The following is a 27,178-nucleotide window of genomic DNA, read 5'->3' as shown; positions in this document are numbered from 1 at the left end:
CTGTCTCGGAAATATTATAGGTGAACGTATTTCCAGATGCTGCAAATAAATGGAAAATCATGAAAACTTGAATCAGGGTCCCTGCCCTTAAATGTGTTTCAGTTTGCATTTTGATAGCAGTTTAGAAATGTTATCGCTTGTTTTGTCACAGACATAATTCACATCTTTCTTCAGGCACTGTAAACAAGAGAAATGGTTTAATGGCCCCATAAAGGCACTCTGCTGATAGCTGAGATTAGGCCCTTTAGTAATGGATGTTGGTGTGTGAATGTGTGAGTGTTATGTGTACACAGTGGGGGTAGGGAGGGCTTAGAGAAGAATCTTTGAGGCTCTGATGCAGCTGAAGTGCCTGCTGCTTTTCTGTGCATCTTGGAAGATGGATTTACAGAGGATGTGACACTATTGTCTTTATTTGTACCCTTTGCTTCTAGAATTTAACTGAGTACTAATTGAGGTCATTGCCATCCATTTGTCACCTGAAATTGAAGTGATATTAACCTAAAGTGAATGTTTTTCATCTAGTGAGTATATTCCTACACTACATATATTTGTATAAAAGGCTGCATGCATTTTTCATGCCATGCTTGTATCTGGTCTTAAATAATCTAATTTATGTACACCACTTATTTTCTCCCCCTTTTACAGATTTTTTTTTTTTTTTTAAATCACTGCTAATGCTAAGTGAAAATTTTTTTACAAGCACTTTTGTGTCCACAGCATGATTTGTTTTGACTTTCTCAGGTGTATTTTTTAAAGAGGGGTAAAAAATTCCCCATGTTATACATCACCCTGGTCTAAGTAAATGCCTTGAAGTTCCTCAAAGCACATAAATTTGCAGTGTTTTAGCGTCTCAGAATCATGTCATTTTTCATAGCTAGTTTGTATATATCCTGTAAATTGGTGACACAAGGTTATACACTTTTGGTTTTGAGAGTTAGAGTAAACAAAGGGTTAATAGAGCCAAGTTAAATGTTTTGCTGACTAGTTTAGCAGTAATCTATCACTAGCTGGTATCATTGTGTCATCCACCTACTTTTATGTTTTCTTTCTCCTTTTTCACTGTAGACCATATTCTAGAACACAGATCAGCAAACCTTTCCTATCAAAAATCAGAGAGTAAATATTTTAGGCCAGACCCCTGTCACAACTACTCAACTCTTTCACTCTGCCATAGTAGCAAAAAGCAACCAGGGATCCTAAACATATGGGCAGGACACTGTACCAATAAAACTTCGTTTCCAGCTGGTTGGCTGGATTTTTGGCCCGTGAACTGCAATTTGTCCACATCAACCCCTATTCTAGAACAAGAAGGAATCCCTGGGTGGTGCAAACAATTAATGTGCTTCCCAGCTAACTGGAAGTTTGGGGGTTCAAGTCTACACAGGTGCACCTCAGAAGAAAGGCCTGGTGATTTAGTTCTGAAAAATCAGCCGTTGAAAACCCTATGGAGCACATTTCTACTCAAACACACTTGGGGTCACCATAAGTTGGAATTAACTCGGTGGCAATGGGCTTTTTTTCTTTTCTTCTTCTTCTTCTTTTGAGTCCCACCCAAAAACCAAAAGAAAGTGTTTGGAAGACCAAAAATCTCAACAACAAAATAAGCAGACTTTTGCAGCAGTTTTTCAACACTCTGTATTCTTAGCTAGTTTCCTTCTGAAACTGTAGATTTGATTCCAACACATAATTCCATTTAGAGAAGTAATTAAAAGTGTGTTGTTTTTCTTTTCCCAGTGTAATTATTTTGTACTTATAGAAATTGCTACTCTATTTCATTCCTACCATCTGGGTTGGAACGAAAGCAAAGTGAAGGGTCAGAGCCAAGACAACTCTTCACGGTATTTACATTCATTGTCCACATGTAAAAAGGAAGACCCTTGCATTACTTGTGACATTTTGGTTATCGAAGTCTATGGAAAACTTTAGAAGTTGGATAGCAATGTTTTTTTCTTCAGTGGAATATGAGTGGTGTGAATTTTTAAATGCCTTTGGTCACAGTAATAAATTGAAAAAAGGCAGAACTCCTAAAAGCAGCTCGATTGTTTTGAGAAGTGTTTTCATTTAGATACAAGTGCCAAGAATATATTACTAAGGTCACGTATACAGTTATATGTATTGCCTGTATATGAGTTAATCAAACTTAAAGGATCCTGGCTAGTGTATTTATTTAAGAAAAACACTTTTTAAAAACCTAAATAAAGCTCTAATTAGTCTTATATGGAGGGGGTAGCAGTGGTTCAGTGGTAGAATTCTCCCCTTCAGTGCAGGAGACACAGGTTTGCATCCCAGCGAATGCATCTCAAGAACAGGCACCACCCATCTGTGGAAGCTTGTGTGTTGTTGATTCTGAGCAGGTTTCAGCAGAGCTTCCAGACTAAGAGAGACAAGAAGAAAGGCCTGGCAACGTACTTCTGAAAATCAGCCAGTGGGTCACAACTGTCTGATCCTGTTGTACGTGGGGTTGCCATGAGAGCTTCTAACAACAATAACAATAGATTATATGAACTCTTGATGGTAAGGATGGAGCTTACTGTTCATTTTCATTTCATAGCTCCATAATCTCTCCCCCTCTTCAGCACCTGGTATAGTATCTAGGACATTGTGGTTTGAGTAAGTTAATTATTGAAATATTGAGTGGTAAAGAAACATGATATGATGTTGTAGTGGTGCTCGTGTAAGAAGGATATTGTAAGTTGTGTATAAATAAATTTGAATTATATGCTCAAGGGTTCAAGAGTTGCGTCCAAAAGCCCAGAGTTCTAATTCTTAATCTGTTCTAAATTAGTCCTTGGCCTTTAGTTAGGCATGGCACTTACCTTCATTATGCCTTTTTTTTTTAATTCATCTGCAAATAGGAATGATAATAAATGTCCTTCTCTTGAATGATGTGAAGTTCCTTTCAAAACAGTAAAATATTATGCAAATTTAAGGGTTTTTAAAAATGGCATAGCTAGTGTCTTCCATCAGAACTCTAAACTCAACCAGTGTTTGATAAATTGACACCTACAGATAAACATATTATCTTTCTTAAATTTACAAGAGGTCATTATCTTCATGATAGAAATAGAAACAGAAACTCACTTCATGGCTTCCGTTGTTTGTTTTCTAGATTATCATTAATCAGTCCGTTATAAAAAACATCATCTGTTTTCAATTTAACAATACATGTAATGCACCAATGTCATGACTGTTTAGGAAATTATTCTCCTATGAGCAAATATGAAATTCATTATATCCATGTATATTTTAGATGTTCCAATGTAATTTTTTAATTATGTGTCTATCCTCACCTAAAGATCTGTCCTATACCAGCACTGTTGAATTTGGAAAGCTGTGGGCCTTTCTATGCTCCAGTAGAACGGGGGCAAGGTCGAGCCTCAGTTCTGAAATGCAGGCAGAAAAAAGAATGGAAGCAAGATGATGTCGCATAGTTCAAAGTTCTAAAGTGAAAACAATTACTAATTTAACTAATATTTGACAATGACTACCATAACCCCAAGTAAACTTTTGAAGTAAGAAGTGGTTAAGTTTATTTTGGAAGTGCATTTTTGAAAGTCCTGGTATTTTGGAGCTCTTAAATTTAACCATTAGAAGAACTCAGTCATCATTAGTCATCCTTAAGAAGTAGTTTTAAAGGTCAAGCCTCTGTTAAGGAAAAAATGCAAGGCACATCTCTTGAATGTTCTTTATGCTTCTCCTCCCAAAGATCTGATTATCTGGAGGAGTTGTGGGTTATAAAAGTTTGCATGGAAAACGTGTCTGAGGAATGCCTGAGGTCGACTGCAGATTTCATAGCTGAATTATCTGAACTGTCTGAAGTCAGGGATAAAGATCTAATGTAATATCATTTGGTGCCATCAGTTCATTGTAAATGAAATGAAGGAGTTAACTCACTTGATTTGATACACTTGAAGAAGGAAAGATTCACTTTAATTAAAACTACAAGCAATGCAGATGCCTGTAGCTTTCTGTTCCAGACCCAGCGAGGATGGTAGAGTAAGCGAAATGAAATGTACCTAGCAGCCTCAGCAGCGAGCTGGAGCCGTGTTCAGCGAAAGTAATTTAATTAGTGTTGATCATGACTCCAGATGATGGTGATTTGATAAGGAATAATTTAGTACTTAACAGCCTTTTACATGCACCAACTCCATGTGGGAAGGTAAAGCAAATTGCCCAAAATGAATGTGCTGCTTTCACTAGCGCCTGTGCCAGTGAGCTGGAAAACTGCCTGTTAGCAGACGCTCAGGCTCTCAGCTCTGTGATGAAATACCCAATACATTCTCAGCTGAGCCCTCTCTGGTGGGAGCCTCTATCTCACCCTTTTTAAAGAACAAATAAGAGAAGTGATTTTTTTGCAGCAGAGAATCTCCAGGTAGCAAGAAAGCTAAAAGTAAGGAAAATAAAATAGGAGGTGGTGCTTGTATAAAATGTCGATGGTCTTCAAGTTGGCTTCTTCTTTCCCTAAACACACAGCAATATGTATGTATACTGTACATATGCGTGGTGACACAGTGGTTAAGAGCTCAGCTGGTGATCAAAAGGTCAGCAGTTCAAATCCACCGGCTGCTCCTTGGAAACCCTATGGGGTAGTTCTGCTCTATCCTGTAGTGTCACTATGAATTGGAACTGACTCGACAGCAACGGGTTTTATATATATGTATAATTTTAGCCATCTTGTTTTGTTTTTAAATTCATTTGGGGTCTGGGTATCTATGCTTTTTCACAAGTTCACTGGGTAATTTGATGATCATTCGGGTTTGGGGATTCTGTGTTTAGGAATCAACTTGCCTCTGATAGCACTTTAGGAACTCCTATGCCTTTTCTTCTCAGGTCGTTTTAGGGAGCTCATGAGGCCAGTTTGAAAGCAGTAGAGCTCCAGTGTATTTCACTAAGATGAGTTGTGCCTTTCACTTCTAGGTCTGTGCTAGTGAATGTCTTGATAGGAGGCTGCTGTCATGCTAGCCAGCATTCTTGACAGTGCCCCAGACTTGCCACACTTTCCCCTGACCCATCTGAAATAATTTCTCCTATGAAGTTGTGAAACCATTGCCTTTGAGTGGATTCTGACTCATAGTGACCCTGTGTAGTAGCACGTTCTCAGATGTTTCTGCTGGACCATGAAGATAATGAGTAACTCGTTGCCCCTGAGGTGATTCCAAGTCATGGAGACCCCATGTGTTGCAGAGTAGAACTGCTGTCCATAGGATTTTCAAGACTGACCTTTCAGAAGCAGATCTCCAGGGTTTCGTTTCTTCTGAGACAACTCTAGGTGGGTTCGAACCACCAAAGTTTTCCAAGTGCTTAACCACTTCATCATTTGCGACACCCAGGGAGTCCTACCCTGAGGCTAGACTTGTTCAGATATCTCAATTTGGGTAACATTAACTTATTCAGATTTCTTTTAACCTTTTTCTTGAGCTAAAACATATATTCATTATAGTACAAAGATCTTAAAAGTGTACACCCTGATGAATTTTACATATGCGTATATCCATAGAACTACCATCCAGAATAAAATGTAAAACATTTCCAGTACTGTAGAAGGTTACTACTGTCTTTTTCCAGTCAATAACACTCCTACCCTCCAACAAAAGGGGGTTCTCTCATTCTCAATCAGTTTTTGTCTCTCTTTTTTTTCCCTTCCCTTTTTTTTTTAATCAAATAGTGAAATTAATTAGGTAAAAGTAACCATGAGAGCTGCAAAATGGTTAAGAGCTGCAAAATGGTTAAGAGCTGCAAAATGGTTAAGAGCTCAAGCTCTGAAGGCAGGCTCATCTCCTCCACTCACCAGCTGTGTGATTTGAGCTTCTTACTTAACCTCTCTGATACTCATGTATTCTCATTTGTGCTTCTTAGATTTGTTGTGACTATTATTATTACTATTATTTTATTGCTAGAGAGCAAATTAGTTTCTCATTACACAATTTGTGCACATATTGTTTTACGATGTTGGTTGCCAACTCTGGGACCTATTAACACCCTCCCCTTCTCAACCTTGGGTTCCCAATTACCAGCTTTTCTGTCCCTTCCTTCCTTCTTGTCCTTGCTGGGGAGGGGAAGGTGCCCATTAAGTCTCATTTTGTTTTGTGGGCTTGTGTAATTTTTGGCTGAAGGGCGAACCTCAGGAGTGACTTCAGTATTAAAAGGGTGCCCAAGGACCATACTCTCGGGGTTTCTCCAGTCTCTGTCAGACCAGTAAGTCTGATTTTTTGTGTGTGTGTGAGTTAGAATTTTGTTCTACATTTATCTCCAGCTCTGTCTGGGACCCTCTATTATGATCCTTGTCAGAGCAGTTGGTGGTGGTAGCCCGGCACCATCTAGTTGTGCTGGACTCTGTCTTGTGGAGGCTGTGGTAATTGTGTAGTTTCTTCTGTTCTAGACATTCATGTACATGCAATCATATACTACATACCATCGTATTTGGCTTCTTTTACTCAACTTTAGGTCTGTGACATTCATCTACGTTTTTGCGTATGTCTGTAGTTTGTTTTTATTCCTGCGTGGTATTCTGTTGTACAAACACACCACAATTTATCTATTCTGCTGCTGATTAACGTTAGAAGTTTTCTGTTTGGGGGCAATTATGAATAAAGCTAATATGAACATTCTTATCCGTGTCTTTTAATAAACGTATGCACTCATTTCTCGTGGATATATACAAAAGAGTATAATTGTTGGGCCACAAGGTCAATTTATACTGAGCATTGGTGCACACTCATGAAAAGTTTTCCAAAGTGGTTACACCAATTTATACTCTCAGCAGCACATATGAAAGTTCCTGGCTTCATAACATTCACCAAAACTTGGTAATCTCAATCCTTTGTAGTTTAGCCATTCCAGTAGGTATATAGTGATACCTCGTATGGTTTTATGTGCAGTTTCATGATGAATAAAGATATTAAATAACCTTTTCATGTGTGTGTTTGTTTTGCCATTTGGATATCCTCTTTAATGAGGTGCCTGGTCAAGTCTTTTTGCCAGTTTTTAATTGATTCTTTTGTCTTATTATTAGGCAAAAATTTTATTACATTCAATATGAGTTCTTTGTCAGATATTTCTATTGCAAATATCTTCTCCCAGTCTGTGGCTTACTTTTCACTGTTGCCGTTGTGTCTTTTGATGAAGAGAAATTCTCAATTTCAATGACGCGTTATTTTTTGTTTTTGTTGTTTTATGGCTAGTGCTTTTGTGCCACTCACCTTTTCAATATTTTTTTTTTTCTACTCTGAGGTCCCAAAGACTTTAAAAATGCAGTAACTTTGTAGTATGTGAAATATAGGATTGCAGAATAGTCTCTGGTATGCCTGATCTTTTGATAAACCTGACAAATTTTCAGTCATAGTAAATATATACGTACTAGTTTCTAGGGTCTTGTCAAAAATTATTTCTATAAATTAGGTCTGACCTCTTAGGTGTAATATGATTTGTTACTCCTTTGAATGACAAATTAAATTCCTTATAATTTGTCACTGGTGGTGCTTTTTGGTTAAAGCACTCAGCTGCTAACCAAAAGGTCAGAAGTTCAAACCCACCGGCCACTCTGTGGGACAACGACGACGTGGCAATCTGCCTCTGTAAAGATTTACAGCCTTGGAAACCCTATGAGGCAGTTCTGCTCTGTCGCATAGGGTTGCTATGAGTCAGGATCAACTCAAGGACAGTGGGTTTTTTTTTTGTTTGTTTTATATGTTGCCACTGCTTTTTCTTAAGAAAAATTGTAACTCCAATACTCAATTCAAAGTGCTATAACTCAAGTATGCACGTTTTGCTGCATATGTTCAAAGAAGTAACAAATAGTAACAAATACTAAAAACTACTTGTTAAAAAAAACAAATATACCATTAATGTATTACAAAGATTATATCGTATGATATTTCTCATTCAAAGGAGTAGTAAACATATGCACACACATACATATATATAGTAGGTTATTTTCTTATAGAGTAGTACTTTAAATCCTTTTTTTCACCTTTAAAAAATTTCATTGTGGAAAATTTAGGGCTACATAAAAGTAAGGAGAATATGCTACTACTAATACTAATAAATAATATAATGAACTATCAACTAACATTTTCTATTCTTGCTATTTTAAAGAAAATTTCAGATATCCTATTTTTATATCTCTACATTATGAATCTCTAACATTAAACCATTTTTTTTTGTACAATGACCATGCTATTATCATAATTAACAAAATTAACAATTCTTTAAATTGTTCCTTAAAATACCTACTCCATATTCAAATGTTTTATTGGACTCAAAATTGTCTTTCTATAGGTGGTATGTTCAAATAAGGATCCAAGTAAGTTCTCATGTTATAATTGATTTTTTCAATATTCGTTTTTTTAATTTGAAGTCTTTATAAGAAATACAGAAAAGTATAAATATACATGTACTTACCACCCAGAAATAAGAATTATTAATGTTTTATCCTATGGCCTTTGTATTTTTTAAATTTTATTTATCTTGTTGTTGTTGTTGAGAATATATACAGCAAAACACACCAATTTGACCGTTTCTACATGTACCATTTAGTGATATTGATTACATTCTTTGAGTTTCTTTTTTGAGTTGTTCCTCCCCTGTTAACATAAATTCACTGTGCCCTAAGGTTCCTATGTAATCTTTCAAGTTGCTGTTGTCAATTTGATCCCATATAGATTGTTCTTAAAAAAGCATATAATGCACAAGGCAGTAGTTAAACTAAACTATTGTTTGGTTGTAAGAAGACTCAGGGAATATTTTTGGTTTAAGGTTTAAAGATTGTCTCAGGGCAGTAGTTTCCGGGGTTCATCCAACCTTTATGGCTCCAGGAAGCCCGGAGTCCATTTGAAGTTGAAATTCTGTTCTGCATTTTCCCCCTTTTGATCAGAATTCTTCCATATCCTCTTTCTATTCCTGAGGCTCTTTTTTGCTCCAGGTGAATAGAGACCAGTTGTTGTGTCTTGGATGTTTGCTTGCAAGCTTTTAAGACCCCAGGCACTACACAATGACCTAGAAGGTAGAATAAAGCACTACATAAGTTATTATGCCAGTTAATTGAGACGGCCTGTGAAAACATGACCCTGAACTTCCAAACCAAGAAACCAAATCTCATAAGGATTTTGGTAAGCAGCCTCAGCAGCTACTCTTTTTTTTTTTTTGTCATTATAAATATGTCTATCACACTTTTGCCAATTAAACTGTTTACAGATGTAGAACTTACTGAGAGCAATGATACAGCAATGCACAGTTGTGCAGCCTTACACTTATTAATCAATGTAATATCTCCATCATCATTAACCGCCTCCCCCCCCCCCCACTTTTCTCCTCCCTCCTGCCCCTGGTAACCACTAAGAAACTTTGTTCTCTATACAGTTGCTTTTTATTGTCTTTTTATATACCAAAAACCAAACCTGTTGCCATTGGGTTGATTCTGACTCATAGTGACTCTATAGGACAGAGTTGAACTACCCCGTAGAGTTTCCAAGAAGCACCTGGTGGATTCAAACTGCCGATCTTTTGGTTAGCAGCCATAGCACTTAACCACTATGCCAACAGGGTTTCCTCTTTTTATATAAGTGGGGTAGTATAATATTTGTCCTTTTATAATTGATTTATTTCATTCAACATAATGTCTTCCAGCTCCGTCTATATTGAAGCATGTTATCAAGACTTCATTTCTTCTACTGGTTGAATAGTATTCCATTGTATGTATGTACTACATTTTGTTTGCCCATTCATCTGTCAATGGGCATTTAGGTTGTTTCTACCTTTTGGCTATTGTGAATAGTGCTGCAGTGAACACTAGTGTACAAGTCTCTGTTTTCAAGTCTTTTGGATTATATATATATATATATATAGTTCTATTTTTAGTTTCCTGAGGAACTGACACACTATTTTTTACAGTGGCTGTACCATTTTGCATTTCCCCCAGCGATAGGTAAGGGTTCCAATTTCCCTACATCCTCACCAACATTTTTTTTTTTTTTTTTTATCTTAGCCATCCTAATGGGAATGAAATGATATCTCACTGTGGTTTTGGTCTGCATCTCTTTGATGGCTAATGATGCTGAGCATCTTTTCATTGTTTGGTGGCAGTTTGAAGTGTCTTCTTTAGTGAAATGTACATTCAAGTCCTCAGCCCATTTTATGATTGCGTTACTTGTCTTTTTGTTGTTAAGTTGTCAAAAAGCTTTATATATATTTTGGTTATGGGATTCTTGTTGGATGTATGGTTTCTGAAGACATTCTCCCAGTCAGCTTGTCTTTTCACTTTTTGGTAAAGTCCTTTTGATGAACAAAAGTTTTTAGTTTTTATGAGGTCCCATTTATTTTTTTTGTCTTTTGCTGTTTGTATTTTTGCTATTAGATAATCCATTGTTAAAACCTAGGCTCAATGGTATTGTCCCTGCATTTTCTTGTAAGAATTTTATGGTTTTAGTTTGCACATTTCGGTCTTTAATCAATTTTGAATTTGTTTTCATGTATGGTGTGAGGCACGGATCCTGTTTCATTTTCTACACGTGGAAATCCAGTTTTCCTAGCATCATTTATTGAAGTGACTCTTCTTTTCCCATCAAATGGACTTAGCACCCTTGTCAAAAATCAGTTGACCATTGATGTATAGGTTTACTTCTGGACTCTCGATTCTATTCCATTGGTCTATGTTTCTATTGTTATACCAGTACCAGGCTGTTTTGATTACTGTAGCTGTTTAATATGTTTTAAAATCAGGAAGTGTGGGTTCCCCTATTTTATTCTTCTCTTTCAGCATTGCTTTAGCTATTCAGGGCTTCTTGCCATTCCATATAAAGTCAAGGGTTGGTTTTTCTATTTCTGTAAAGAAGACTGTTGGAATTTTGATAGGGATGGTGTTAAATCTATGGATTGCTTTGGGTGATACTGACGTTTTAACAATATTGTCTTCCAATCCATGAACATGGAACATCTTTCCACACACTTATGTCCTTCTTAATCTGTTTCAGCAGTGTTTTATAGTTTTCATTATATAAGTCCTTCACATCCCTGCTTATATTTATTTTTAGGTATTTTATTCTCTTAGATACTATTATAAATGGAGTTATTTCCTAATTTCCCTTTCAGATTTCTCACTGCTGGTGTATAGAAACCCAACTGATTTTTGTTTGTTGACTTTGTACCCTGCAACTTTGCTAAATTCCTCTATTATCTCTAGAGTGTTTTTGTGGACACTTTGGAATTTTCTATATATTGGATCGTATCATCTGTGAATAGAGATAATTTTACTTTTTCTTTTCCAATCTGGATACCTTTTATTTCTTTTTCTTGTCTTATTTCTCTTGCTAGGATTTCTAATACAATGTTGAATAGAAACAGTGAGAGCAGGCACCCTTGTCTTGTTTCTGATTTCAAGGAAAAAGCTGTCAGTCCCTCTATTAAGCATAATGTTGGCTGTTGGCTTTTCATATACACCCTGAATCATGTGGAGGAATTTCTCTTCAATTCCAAACTTCTTTAGGGTCTTCATCATGAAAGGTGCTGGATTTTATCAAATGCTTTTTCTACATTCATAGAGATGATCATGTGGTTGTTTTCCTCTGTTTTATTGATGTTTTGTATTACATTGTTTTTCTAACATTGAACCATTCCCTCATTCCTGGAATAAATCCCACTTGGTCATGGTGTATGAATATTTTAATTTGCTATTGGATTCTGTTCACTAGTATTTTTGTTGAGGATTTTTGCATCTTAAGAGATATTGACCTGTAGTTTTCTTTTCTTGTGGTGTCTTTGTCTGGTTTTGGTATCAAGCTTATGTTTGCTTTATGTAATGAATTAGGGAGCATTCCTTCCTTCACTATCTTTTGGAAGATTTTAAACAGTACTAGTGTCAATTCTTCTCTAAATATTTGTAGAATTCTCCAGTGAGGCCATCTGGTCCAGTACTTTCTTTTTTGGAGGTTTAGATCACTGATTTTATCTCTTCATTTTTTATAGGTCTATTGAGACTTTATTTCCTCTCGAGTCAGTTTGTGTAGGTTGTATGCTTCTGAGAATTTGTCCATTTCACCTAGGTTATCCAGTTTGTTGCCATCTAGTTGTTCATAATATTCTGTCATAATCCTCCTTATTTCTATTGGGTCAGTTGTAATGTCCCTGCTTTCATTTTTTATTTTGGTTGTTTGCATCTTTTCTCTTCCTTCTCTTGTCAGTCTAGCTAAAGGTTTATAATAGATTCTTAAGGTTCTTAATCCTCTGTATCTAAATGGTTAATAAATTATTGCTTTCTAACTTGGTAAATGTATATGAGTACCCCTGACTTATGGATATATATATATACACATGTAATTTTCTTCCTCTCTTGTTCCTATTCCTTTTCACCCTATTTTGGATAATCATAGTAAGCATGTGTGCACATACACACACACACATATTATATTGTGATAACATTTCAAATAGACCACCCAGTGTGATTATTTTATTATTATTATTAAGCTTTTCCTACGTGGTATTGTTAGTTGTTGTGTAGTTGATTCTGACTCATGGTGACCCCATGTGTAGAGTAAAACTGCTCCATAGGATTTTCAAGGCTGTGACCTTTTGGAAGCAGACTGCCTGGCCTGTCTTCCAAAGTGCCCCTGGGTGAGTTCAAACTGCCAACTTTTTGGCTAGTAGCTGAGTGCTTAACTGTTTGCACCACCCAGCTGCCTAAGTTTTTCTTAAAAATATCAAATTTAAGTGAAGTTTGTTTATTTCTTTCTCAAATTTGTTTTCTAGAATGTTTCAGATGGTTTTTGAATACCACTGAACATTTCTATTACAATTTTGTACTTACACAAATAAATAAAAATTTTCCTAATGCTTGGTAGCTCTTTGTACCAAATTTTTATATTGAAAATTATATATGGTATATAAGCTAATATAAGATTATAATGCTGTAATATTATGATCAAGAGTAAATAGCATCATAAACCACTAAGTTTCTTTTGTCATATATTCCTTTATAGAACACAGACATTTTGTGTTTTAATTCCAGTGTTTACAGGTGTTAGAATATCCAAAACTTATGTTTTTCCTTAGTTCATTCTTTGATTAGTCAGACTTGTACATATTGTATATAAAAAAACCTACTCTTACACCTATTTTCCCATTATCTTTTTTTATTTTTATCAATTTTCTATTTATACTAAAACTTGAATTATTCTGATGGATGTGTGTGTGGTTTTTTGTCAGTTTCATATAAAATAATAAAATGCATATAGGATGTTATTTTATTTATTAATTTTAAAGCTATGGTTTGCCCAGAAGGTATACATATTTTTTCTATTCTTCATGTTTTCTGGTACAAAAAAAAAAAAATTATAACCTTTGTATTATACTAAGCATTGAATAAATTAATATAAACACAATCGTACATTAAATCATATGAGAAAGAAGACAAGGTCATTTCATATAAAATAATCATTTTATGATAGATAACAGGTTATAAATAAATTTCACATATTTCATCTGTACAGTTCTGGTAATGGGCAGGTACACTTACCCCTACAGATGAGCATTATGCTCAAAGATGTTGAGTTTTTGACCAAAGTATTTTCAGTTACTACTGGATTTGTAACCTATTTTTGTTTACCTCATACTCCATTTGTCATTTCCATTAAACCATTACCATTGGTGCCTTTGTGTTATTTTCCTTTCAATAATGGCAAAAATTATATTGAAGGCTATAGCTAATTCTTGAACAATCAGTTATGTTTTTAGTCATTGGAAATCTTTCTGAAATGTTTTCAGAATTTACTTTCTGAAAATTGAGGGCCTAGCATTGATAATGTTAGCTAAACATTTCATAAATTATTGGTTTTACTTTAAGTAATGAGAAAGAATTCAAACATGCATTTTGTTATACAATAAAAGCAGAAAAGGAGTATACGTAGGTTTTCCAGTTTATTTTCTTCCACTGAAATACAATAAATGTGGTTTTTCTTATATGTGTAAGTCAATATTAAATATGCTAGTGGCTTTTTAAACAAGAGCTGTCGTTGTTGTTGTTGTTACGTGCTATCAAGTCGGTTCTGACTCATACCAATCCTACAGAACAGAGTAGAATAGCCCGATAGCATTTTCAAGGAGCAGCTGGTGGATTTGAACTGCCGAACTTTTGGTTAGCAGCCGAGCTCTTAATCACATACACTTAATTTGTAACTGCATATAACTTATGAGGCTATTTTTGGTTTGTTTTCTAGTGGCTTTTCATGGCCTACCACTGAAAATCAAGAAAGAACCCCACAGTCCATGTTCAGAACTTGGCTCTGCCTGCAGTCAAGAGCAGCCCTTTAAATTCAGCTATGGAGAAAAGTGCCTGTACAATGTCAGGTAAAGCAACAAGGTGTATGCATATAGAATGGTGGTTCTTATTGAAACAAAAGTTCAAGATAATATAAAATCTCAAGTCCTAATTTATGAGTTACGACTTCAGCATATAAGAGGCTAATTGGGTAATGCATTTAGCAGAACTCTGAAGAATCATTTACCATTTGATCACACACTTTTAGAGTCATTTTAAAGCAATAATTTTTATCCAAATCGTTAGTCGTTTTTCTACTGTAGTGATGCATCTTGGGTTTGAAAAGACGGTCTTATTTGGCATTAGCTTTCAGAAGTTCACATTAGAATGAATGCATTACGCACTTTAGATAGAGAGTTTGTAGAAAAATGAAACATTTGGCAGGTCTCAGCAGTACATTAGTTACCTGACAGGCTTTACAGATGATCTATAAGATGCATTCATGGACAATTGCAATAAAACTAGAATTTTATAAGGCTTAGCAGAGGCTATTATCTATTAAAAAGCCAGTTGTTCCCTCTGATGATAATAAAGGGTGGAGCAGTGAAAGTACATTGTTCATTTGTTAGAAAATTTGATAACATATATGTTCATTAAAAACTCTTCACAGTAAATTGCATTCTGTTACTTTTCGTATTGGCCTCTAATTGCATAAGGAAAAACTTGGCACTGTGTAGTGAATATTATTACTCTCAACCACTGCAGAAACTTAGTTCTTAAAAGGAGGCATTTTAGAATCTTATAAAAATTATTATAAATATTTGCACTGCTTTATAAGACATACCAATTCTGTTCAGAATACATTATTATCCAAAGAGGTCTTCCACTCTTTGTAAGTTTACTATGTACACTCTTTATATCCAAGGCTAGAGACTTCAAGCAGCATAGGTTTTTGCAGTCTCATGGCAGCTGACCAATACTCGGATATTCTATTACTATTTGTTCTTGCAAACTTGTCTTTTATATCTGTTTTTCTAGGAGGTTCACCAGGGCCTGAAATTATGAGCCAGCTCAGTTGAAATTGCAAAGCTTTTATAAAAAAAAAAAAAAGATCTTTTCCAGAAGCTAACTATTAAAGCATACTGAGATAATATTGGTTAATCTGAGTTATTTTATAGTTCAGTTTTATTTTTGTATTTTCTCCTTAAAAATACTATGTATACACAGCATTATTTTTAATCAATGAACCGCTTAGAGATGGAATTGTCCTTGCATATCAGTGTTGCTCATAAGTGTGACTGTGAAATCACTGTTTTATATTATGTATTTGGCATCCGTAAAATATTACCAGTAGAGGAATTACTTGGATGTTTTGAGTCTCTTCTTAGGATCATAATTCCCACAGTGATATATGATGTATGCAAATAAATTCTGATACTGTCATCACTAGGCAAACAATATAATTTAATACAACAATTCATGGGGAAAAAATTATGCTAGGGCAGAAAGTATATCCTGCTTTCTTCTTTTTTCATTGGGAGTGAAATAGGTGAAACATTTTTAAAAGAAGTGGGCTTAATTTAGAAATAATGGTAAAGAGCTTAGGTAGAACCAAGCATGCTGACTTTGTTTTACAGCTACTGTAGACTTCTGCAGCACATACTCCTTCATTTCTATGAAGTGGTTTTGCACTTTTGATCATGATGCAAGAGAATAAATTCTTTTATGTCAATTAAAAAATAAATATCCCTTTTTTGAAGGAAAATATGTGTATTCATGAATGCCTTTTACTTTAAAAGAATGTATATTTTAACCTAGAAATTTTCTTTTTGCTTAGAAATTTAACTAAAATTTGTTTCTAGTAAAATCCTTTATAGATTTATAAAAGTTAGTTATATTATTCTCGAAAGCTACACAGAGGAAAGTTATTTAAATTAATAATATATATAAAAACAAGCTTACCTGTTTTATTCTTTTGTAATGATGAATATTTAAGAGCTAGGCTATGATAAGATTTTATTCTTAACATTTTTTGTAGCCATTGTTTTATTCTGAGAAGATTCAAATTTATCAGATATATTTTAATTTGCCTCATTAATCCTCATTATTTCACATGAGGAAGTTAATGCTAAGCATCCTTTAATAGATAAATAAAATGAAAATGAGTCAAAACCATTGCTTCATAGAGTTCTGCCACAAATAAAGGCAAGCCAGGTATGGGCTACATTTTATTAAATGGATGTTAGTTCTTGGTCTAAAATCTTACATCATATAGAAGAATTGTAATGCCAGGAATATTTAAAGATCTAGGAAAGCTCTGTCGAACTTGTTAAGGAGGTATGTCAGGGGTAGGTGGAAGTAGTACCACTGCTTTCGTTGACAGTGCTTTCCCTATGCCAATTTGTTTGTATACATAGTAAAAAAAAAAAAAAAAAAAAAATCCAAAGCTTTATTCATATTGTTACCAGGTTACATATGAACTATGCTATTTTTGTTTAAGGGTGTGGTGATTTTGAAGTTTACATGCTCTAGAATTAAGAAGAAAAACATATATTCAAATTTCCTTATGACTTAAGCTAAAAGTATCTTCTTTTCTCCTTGAATTGGAAATAAAAATTTTTAGTTTTTTAAAATGGTTCCAGAGAAATAAATGTTCTATTTTCTTTTGTTCCTTGGGCAGTGCCTATGATCAGAAGCCACAAGTGGGAATGAGGCCCTCCAATCCCCCAACACCATCCAGCACTCCAGTGTCCCCACTGCATCATGCATCTCCAAACTCAACTCACACTCCTAAACCTGACCGGGCCTTCCCAGCTCACCTCACTCCATCGCAGTCCATACAAGATAGCAGCTACCCCATGGACCACAGGTAAACTGCAGATGCCGTTTTTTAAAATTGCTTTTAGCACTCTTGGAAGAAATTACTATTACCACTTCTGAAGACCTCACAGTAGATTTAAGGTGAATATACCAATTTTGCACATCTATGCAAAATATATTTAGTAAGAGCTTGCTCTATCTGTAGTTATAAATAATTTGCGGAGAAGGTCATTTATAAACATTCCTTTTGTAAACATTTAAATTTGTTGCTAAAGTGGAAAATTAATCTATATACTGACATTTGAACATTTCCCTTTCACTTTGCTTGAATTAAATTTCTTCACTTAAACTTTAAATAAGATCATACCATTTTTATGAGCATATGTGTGTACTTGTTCTATAAAGTTAGGAGACTAATTTTAGTAGGTGGCTTATGGAATTAGGTTCTTTACTTGAGATTGAATGGTTTAGCTATATATAATTTTGCAGAATAGAATGTATTTGATTAAAATATTTACCATCTTTTGCAAGCGATGAATATTAAATGCCCATAGATGTGTGAACTGGATACTGAGAATATAAAGTTAAATGTTTGAGTCTCAGTTAGTGTCACTTAAAGGACCAAGACAAGAACTAGAGTGGGGAGTTAGGGGGGATGCTGAGATTGGTAATTCTTGATTCCTAGAGACAAAGAAATTTATATTTAAACAAAATATTAAAGGACCTTTAGAAATTCTTAGACATTGCTTTAATATACTATTTAATGCTCAGGTTGGTCATGTACAGTCTCCCTCCTTCTCTCCTCTACCAGGTACTTACATATAAGCAGTATTGAGCTGGTAATTATCTAACAACAGGCTCTCTGGTTTGTAGCATTTGCCAGGACTGTGATGTAGAAGCTGCCCCTGTGGTCAAGTACAAGCCATCAGTGTGATGCTGTTGATTGTGATGTTGGAAAGAGATGTGCGACAGCACACTGCTATGTAGTATTTCCTCTGTAAAAGTATAATGGACATAAATAACTTCAAGAACATAATAGCAAAATGTAGTAAAATAGTTATTTTACAGAGTGATAAATTTTGAGGTTTTTTTTTTTTAATTTTGTGCTTTAAGTGAAAGTTTACAAATCAAGTCAGTCTCTCATACAAAATTTATAAACACTTTGTTGTTTACTCCTAATTGCTTTCCCCCTAATGAGACAGCACACTCCTTCCCTCCACTCTCTCTTTTCATGTCCATTCAGCCAGCTTCTGGACCCCTCCGCCCTCCCATCTCCCCTCCAGACAGGAGATGCCAACATAGTCTTATGTGTCTACTTGATCCAAGAAGCTCACTCTTCGCCAGTATCATTTTCTTTCCCATTGTCTGGTCCAATCCCTGTCTGAAGAGTTGGTTTTGGGGATGGTTCCTGTCTTGGGCTAGCAGAAGGTCTGGAGACCATGATCTCTGGGGTCCTTCTAGTCTCAGTCAGACCGTTAAGTCTGGTAAATTTTGAGTTTTTAATGCCTTTGTTTTTAATGTACTTTATTTAACTGTAAATCTTTGTAATTTAATTTTTAATAATGGCTGTGTTAACAGTCGGCTCAAAAAATTTCTGAAAATTTAACAATCTACTCTCAAAAACCAGTGCAAACCAGCTCTGACTAAAACACCACTGTAAAAATAACTTAGCCAAAGGAATCCTTTAGGTCAGCACAGGAAAGCAGAAGATATGCCACTGGCGCCTTTCTGAAAATTTGGGAACACTCAAACATAGTTTTTATAGATTATTTGATGGGACTTACTCTCCAAGTCAGTGACTTTTTTTGGTATGAAGGCATAAGATAAAAGCATTCTTTCCAACATGAAACTAAGTCATATCTTTTCTGACTTTGTTTCCATCACTAACTCCTCTGGTGCTTTAGTTATTAAATGCTTACCATTCTCTTTCCCTTCTCACCCTGTAGAGTTGAGACCTTGTCAGAGTGTAATGGTATGCTGCGCATCTGTGTAAACAGTTTTGTAAATACAGATGAAAGAATTCTTATTGCAGGGTGGGCCCTTTAAACAGAAGCACATTGTGCAGGACTAAAAGGGGAGGGGGGGAGAATATGAACAACAACAAAAAAAAACAAATTTTATTTTGCCAACTTCTGGCAACTTCCCAGAGTTCTCGATAACCAAGTCTCTCACACTTCAAAGGAATGCCAGAATTGTAGACTGCGTAGTTTGCTTTCTGTGTAGAAGGAGATTGCCTACCGAACAAGCAGTGTGCCTGCTTTTAGGTAACCTAACTTGAGATGCTTTAGCCAAATCCATTTTAATTTCTCTACTTGAAGTCGAATATTTGAGACTGAGAACAGCCGGTCCGGAACTTCAAGAGGGAAGCTCAGGGTCTTTTCCCACTGCCCCCAGCTGAGTTTTGAGGACAGTACCAGCTGGCCAATGCTAGGAAAATCTCTGAAGCCTTATGTTTCTGAGGAGGATTTCTTGGAGGGCCCTGGCCAACAAATGACAGTACCTCAGTTATAAATGGCAAATTTGGTCTGGGAACAAATCCTTTCCCAAATAGCCACCTCCAACTCAGGCACCCCACCTAATCTGGGAATGCTTTGTAGCCAACTGGCCTGCACCCTGCTTCCTTTCCTCAGGCTCACTCTCCTCCTTAGGTCAGCCCTTTGGCACCTTTTCCTAAACCCACTATGCAGGAACCCTGTCTCTTTTTCTCACTGTTTCCCACCACTTACACCCTTAATCTCTCATCAACTCTCAATACCATTATCTCTCTTGCAGAAGCTTCATGAATCATTTTCTCTTTACCATAGGCCAGGGGTTCATGAAAATTGCATCAAAAACATGCAGCTTCCTATGAAGCATGTGTGTTTGGTTTATAAATGGTCCCCAGCAAGTACCAATTGGAATCAGGTCGAGTTGTAAAAACAAATGGCTTGATTCCTTACAAAGCTTTCAGTGCAAGTATTATTAACTTCCTTTTAAGGCTTCACAAGTGAGCTGGTTTCTTATTTTAACTTCAAGTTACAATTTTCTGATTCACTCCTTGACAGTTCTTAATGATAATTTCTGTTTCTTTTTTTGGCTAATGAAATAAGCAAGAGAAGGGAAATGAATGCAGTGCCAGTCAGCCTCACTGTTTTGCAGCATCCAAGTTTTTAAGTTTATTTCTGCAGGTGTAGGTGGAATTTCAGCGCTTTACATGGCAGCCAGTGAGTGTAGAATTAAATCACAGGATGGAACGTTCTTAGAAATCCTGAAACAATTGCTTTGCCACTCTTTTAGTTTTTACCTTATTTTCATTTACCATTACAAAATTTCCGAACTAAAGTCTAAGCAATGATTTTAGTGGGCGGGAGGTGGTGGTTCAAAGGCCTATGTTTGCTTATAGAAATGTTGGATAGGTTATTTTTAAGCACTCCTGGGGCATTTTTGAGCACTTTTAAATCTTTAATTAATCCACATCTTTGTGGTGGGTCAATGATATTACGGATGAGAAACACAGAACGATTATGTGATTAGCTAGTTGTTAAACAGTTTAACCAAGAACAAAGCAAGGAGACTCACTCTCAGGCTTCTGCCAAGGCCTCAGAACTTCATGACCTAACAACATGACTTGCCCCAAATCTATGCAATGTGTAAATGTTATTTTCATCTTTGGGAGTCTGTTGTATATTTTATGCTTATTTTTATCAAGCTGCTCTTTTGTTTGATGCTACTGGAAGCCAGTATGTTTTGTTGCTGTTTAAAGGTAAAGAAGTGGTCTTTTTAAAGCCACCTTCTATTTCAGCCACTATAATATCCAGTTTTATTTCTCACTAGAAGGTAGTGTTAATTAGGACAGTATTGAGGAATTAGAGTCCTGTCCATTTCAGAAGAGTCAAGGATCCCTCTCTTGATCCCTCAGTAACTGATGGTAACTGAAGGGAAACCAATAAGTAGGTTTTTGTTTGGTTGTTTTATTGTTTATTGCTTAGTTTGGTTAAGAGAATTAAAAGATAGAATTTGAGACCAAATCCTTTCTGTTTTCCCTGGTTTTTATTATATGACAATAATTAAGACACTTTTAATGTGGATATTATATAAACAATCCAATTTATTTAAAATTGGGCATTTTAGCAATTAGGGTATATACTTCCCCAAAAGAGTGTACCCTATCTTTACACGAGTATATCTTTAACTTATTGTGATGGACTACTACAAGGGACATTATGATTAAAAAGTGCAGTGCTTCTGAACCAGGAAAAGAAATCTAGCCTTTGTTAAAGATTTACATTTTGGGTCAGCTGGTGTCATGTTCATTAATTAAGCAGTTAAATCCATACCAGGATATTAAAGAATAGTTCTTGTTACCATCTTATCTGAAACACACTCTCTTATTTTCCAGATTTCGCCGCCAGCTTTCTGAACCCTGTAATTCCTTTCCCCCTTTGCCGACAATGCCAAGGGAAGGACGTCCTATGTACCAACGCCAGATGTCTGAGCCAAACATCCCCTTCCCACCTCAAGGCTTTAAGCAGGAGTACCATGACCCAGTGTATGAACACAACCCCATGGTTGGCAGTGCGGCCAGCCAAAGCTTCCCCGCTCCTCTGATGATTAAACAGGAACCCAGAGATTTTGCGTATGATTCAGGTAGGTCCATGCTTTGCTGGAATGACATCTAAATCTTCTTTTCACCTCCCTTAATTACTTTGGTTAGTGTTGGCGTCATCCTGGGTGGTTCCTGACCATCTTTTGTTGGATCTTTATGATTTTATCTTTTATTTGAATTTTTCACTATCATGTGATGTGTTGAACTATCAAACCACTTTGACATGAGCTGGTGGTTTAAATAATGTCTAGAAATAAAATCAGTCTGAAGAAAAGCACAGTTTGCAAAATTATGCATGCTGTCAGCCTAAGAATGTAAATTTTAAGTCTTTTCTTGGTTCTGTGGTTATTTTTATTTTGCTCCTGCACTGCTGTTTAATAACTATGTTTACAGAAAAAAGTATTCCTCTAGCTGGGTAAATTATTGCTTATATCTTTATTTTTTGTTCTTTTTTTTTTTTTTTTTTCTTTATGGGTGGTAAGGATTCCAAAGACCTAAAAGTAGAGATGCCTATATATTAGGAGAGGAATAACAAAATACAGATTTATGGTTTGCTTATAGAGTTTTTATCTATAGAGCTTAGCTTTGGTCTCACTGAGCCAGAAAGATTCCACAAAATGGTGTCTCAAGGTAGGGAAGGGGGTTCACTGAAAGTCAGGAGGGCTTGAATTCTATTCCAGTTGTTACCACCAACTTTGCCAATATTTGGGTTGAGACCTTGAGGTCTCAGAAGAACTGCTTAGCCCATGTATACTGACTTTCTCCTGTTTTAAACTGGGAAATCAGGATATCTGCTTTTACACATCTCAAGTATTTTTAAGATGTATGAAATAAAAACTAACGTTTATAAGAAGGCAGCACATATCCTTCAAATAGCATTTTTATTAACGTTATTATAATTGTGTGGTGAATTGATGGTTGTGGTCCTGGAAATTTTTGAGAGCAAGTAATTTTGTCAGGATGCAAAGTTATGGATGTTCTTTATGAAGGAACTATTGCTTCCCCATTAGTGACTCTGCTGAGTTTTTCTATCACTTGAGGAAAGAAAACTGTCTCCAGTTCTTGAGTTTCCAACATGCATAAAATTACTTGCTTTATTATGAACTGCCCTTGAAGCTTAGCAAGAGGGGGTTCTTTACCTTGAGCCCTGAAATTTAGAAAGAATCCCTCTGGACATCTTTTGGTTATACCCCTCCTCACTGGGCAAGAAATCCTATGAGCTAAGGGGAATTACCTATTCATAGTCCATGCTTCCACTTCTGGGAAGCACAGAAGCTACCCAGGACCCAAAGATTCTCTGTCCGCTGGACCTGAGTCCACTTCCAGGGCCTGAGCAAGTCCATCCCAAGTCCATTTTCCTGAGAGCAGAGTACACTGCTGGTGTATTGGCTTCTAGGTCCAAGGGAGTGGCCAAGGGGCAGTTATTTGTCAGGGAGGGGGGTGAGAACAGAGTTTGGATGTGCGGAGGTGCCCACTCATGTGCTTGTGTGTGAGACCTCTACAGTAAAGTACAATGTTGGGTTGAGGGGTAAGAAAAGGGGTGATCTGGGGGCTGAGGACTGGGGGCTGGATCACTCTATACCATCCTATTCCAGCACTAATCTTAGAAATGTCTCCAAATTCTAAATTTGACTTGGCTTTCTAGGTTATTTTGATGGTGTATTTTTAAGGATGGAAGAGAGAATATATTTTCTTTAACAGTTTATTTAGCTGATTTATAATCTTAAAAATTCAATCATGTGGTAAGAGAGCCTTTGTTTGAATTTTTGCTCCAGGTCCTTTAAATTTGGGGACTGACCTGAAATATCCCATACTGGTATCAGTTTAGAACACTTTATAAATAAATTACAGTATATTTCCATAAATTAAGAACCCAACAATACAATTGGCTTTATTACAAATGGAATGAATTTCTCTCTGCAAGTTGCAAATCCTGGTTAACTGATATTATCCTCATTCCTCAAAGCACATTTTAATGCTGCTACAGTTTTTGTTTTTGATTCATCATAATCTCAAGAAACTTTATACAGAAATCATAAAAAAACAGTACAAATAACTGATTAAAAAAGACTTATGTAACATAACAGTTTAGAAGTTCCTTCATGTGTTCTAGACATGTTTCTATATGTAAATCTCCCAAAGAGTAACATTGAAACTGTTTTCTTAATTCTGTGGTTTGCTCCATATGTATTTTCTCCTCATATTTATATTACATACATATAAAGTTATATGTAACATGATATTGAGAATGTGTAACTTTTCATGAGGACATATGAACCACATGGGAAAGATATTGAAAGATTTCAATGAGGGCAATGAACAGGAGCTGGTGCCGTAAGATTTAATCACATTATTTGTGGATCTCACATACGTAGAGACACAGATTCAGTCACTATCTGACCCTCTGAAGCGTAGATTTAGTCACTTGTAATCATCAAAAATACAGTCCTGTATCTTATTTTAAAAGCATATGGGGCATCTGTTTCATGATGTCTGGCAAATGACTTGTAACATCCTTTCAAATATTAAAAACAAAACAAAAAACTGTTGCCGTCGAGTCTATTCCATCTCACAGTGACCCTATGGGACAGAGTAGAACTGCTCCATAGGATTTCTAAGGCTGTAATCTTTATGGAAGCAGACTGCCACGTCTTTCTCCCAAGGAACAGTTGGTGGATTTGAACCACTGACTCTTCAGTTAGTAACTGAGCGTTTAACCACTGTGCCAGCAGGGCTCCTTTTTTAATATTAAAGAAGCTGTTAATTTTGTCACTTTTCTCTCTCTAAATTGTATTTCAAATTGTTCAAGTTGTACACTACCTCTGAATTCTAATTTCACTACTGCTGATAATATATGGTTCTGTTTTACTTAAATAGTTCAATAGCAAAGTTGTGTCTTCTGGAAGCAGTTTAAAAGCAATGTAGTAACAGTGTAATCAGGGTCTATGAAAAATTAATCTGTGGGTATCAAAATGTATTTTACTGCCCACAGAATTGCTGCAATTAAGTTGACGCATCTGTATATGTCATACATTGCAGTCAACAAGTAGGATTTCTATAGATTTTGTTCTGTTGTCATCCATTCTCTCATCCTTGCTGAAAATTTTTTTTTTTTTTTTTTTTTGCTGAGAGCATGTTAAATAACCTCTTAGGAAATCTAGCATATTTATCACTGAATCATTGATTTCTTTTTTCACCTGTTGAGGTTGAACAAATAGCACACGGAAGTTACCTTCTGTCTGGTTTAATAGTAACGCAGAAAACTATTTTGCAGGTCAGTTTCAGTTTCGTGAGCATCTGTGATCCAAAGGTTGGCCTTTCAGGAGGCCTTCAGAGCTCTTTGTTGCTTAATTCAATATACCATAAATGTTATGAAAATAAAAGAAGCTTCATAAGTGAAAAGGCAGCATGATTGTGCTCTAATAGAACTTGACATTAATTATGACATGGGAAATGGAAGGACTATTAGTTATAATTATAATTACAGGAATGTACTTTCAACCGCCGAATATTTAAGATAAAAAATGCAAAATATTATGTTAGTAGAGTAGAAATTTTTATTCAGGAGAGAAGAAAAACTCAGATCAGAAGACATGGAGGGTAAAAAATTAATATTTAAGGGTCAATTATGATAAAACAGCACAATGTGATAATCATTATCATATTGTGATACTGAGTTCTACAATGTCTGATATGATACATGCCTTATTGTCATTTTCCTTCTCTTTTTCTTGGGCTTAGTAGTGCTGCACAAAGCAGTACATGAGATTTTTGTTTGTTCGTTTTCCCTCAATCCAACATGGCCTTTTCTTGATGCTTTGGCCAACTGACCACATAGAAAGGATTAAATATGCATTGAGTGTTCCATTCGGAGTGCCTTATGCAGTGTCCCATATCTCTAATCAGACAGAATAAGTATATTTTAAAACAAATCAACCTTTTTAGAGTTGAAGAAGAGAAATGTCCAGATTAATCACAGCAGTCCAATAAGCATGGAGAGTGCTAAAGAATGACATTATAGTGTCATACATTGCAAGCCGAAGTGACTTTCTATTAGTTTGCATATAGAGTTGCCTTAGAGGAGGAAGAAACAGTTACTACCTTGCTTGGTGGGATTCGGGATCATCCCAGAAGAGTGCTTGCAGTCCCAACAGCAGTGCATTGTTCCTTTGCACCTTGCGGTGTATTAAAAATTTTAACCTAGATGTTGGTTGGAGGAATAATCTATTAATTATTTGGAAACCCTAGTGGCGTAGTGGTTAAGTGCTATGGCTGGTATTTTTAGCCCTCGAGGTCTGTTCTGTTATTATTCTAATTAGTTTAACAGGCCTTCTTGGCCAAACGGTAGTTTAATGGAAGAGCTGAGAATGAGGAAAGGGAAAGAAGTTTCAGAAACAAGAAGGCTGCTTAGATGAGAAAATGGAAAAATTGCATACCTCGGTGGAAGAGGGAAAAAGGTTAGACAGAGTAGGAGAGGAGAAATTTTGATGTCATGCTTTTGTTGTAGAAAATGTTTTACTTTTAAATGTTTTTTAGGGGACTTCTGCTGGTACTGAAGAGGCCTTCTTTCTTGTAACTCTGTAACACTTATCTGGGGGCAAATGTTGTTAGCACTATTTTAAACTGGGAAATTGAAACAAATAGATGTTATATCAAATTATAAAGCTTCAGACTCAGGAGAGCTCTTGGAGGCCACCTGGTTGAAATCCCTTTGCCCTGTCTCCATTTTACAGATAAGATACCTGAGGTTTAATACAAGTTAAGTAATTTACCATTGTTTACACAGACATTTTAAGAAACAGCTAAAACTAGAACCAAGATTTTCTGATTTAGTTTAATGCACAGCTCCTATATTCTCTTCATCTATTGTTCACAATAAAGGAGGGACGGCATATTTTAAACTATAATTTGTTATGTATATTATTGATCCTTTATTCCAATTTCTAGACTAATTATTTTTCTCTGGTTTTTAAAGGCTTTGCATGATCCAAGGTAACAACAGCATCTGTGTTAAGACGGCAGGTGCGCATTCCTAATTCAGGGAAGTACTTTTACCTTAGATAATGCAAGGTTTTATTCCTATTATGTGTTCACTGCTGTGAGGTGGGAGCATGTAGGCCCTCAAATGATACAGATGATTAAAGTCAAAGAAATGACTTTTAATAATAGTTCTTCTGGAAAAGACTAAATAATAATTAGAAAGATAAATGGCAAATTCATGGCCCCTCCAGCTCTTAAGTTTTTTGATTACATAAACTTTGAGTTTGTCCGAGCCTTCTTATTGGGCTTTGCTCTTTCTTTCTTAAATCCTTGATAGCTTGACGGCTGGCAATTTAACTAGAACAGTGGTTTTCAAACTTTTGCCAACTGAATCAGTTTTTTCCACAAGAAAGATTATAAGGGACGGCAATATATAAAATAAATGTAAGCAAAGCTGTTTAGGAGGAATAAAAAAAAAAAAAAAAAACCACTGCCATAGAGTCAATTCCCACTCATTAGTAACCCTATAGGAAGAATAAGGTGGGGCT

The 27,178-nt window shown here is 35.8% G+C and overlaps 1 protein-coding gene across 3 annotated transcripts in view; it reads left to right on the top strand.

Moving 5' to 3' along the window:
* The window catches only part of ETV1 (ETS variant transcription factor 1), a 104,175-nt gene that overhangs the window by 45,014 nt on the left and 31,983 nt on the right, over positions 1–27,178 (top strand). For all 3 annotated transcript variants that reach the window (XM_064290026.1, XM_064290027.1, XM_064290028.1), the window contains 3 exons: positions 14,205–14,334; positions 16,926–17,114; positions 21,444–21,691. In XM_064290026.1, the coding sequence (XP_064146096.1) occupies positions 14,205–14,334; positions 16,926–17,114; positions 21,444–21,691 (567 nt within the window). The remainder of the gene's footprint in view (positions 1–14,204; positions 14,335–16,925; positions 17,115–21,443; positions 21,692–27,178) is intronic.

This window comes from Loxodonta africana, chromosome 8 (genome assembly GCF_030014295.1).
Source record: "Loxodonta africana isolate mLoxAfr1 chromosome 8, mLoxAfr1.hap2, whole genome shotgun sequence".
In the NCBI taxonomy this organism is placed as follows: domain Eukaryota; kingdom Metazoa; phylum Chordata; class Mammalia; order Proboscidea; family Elephantidae; genus Loxodonta; species Loxodonta africana.
This window is presented reverse-complemented; position numbering and strand designations above follow the sequence as displayed.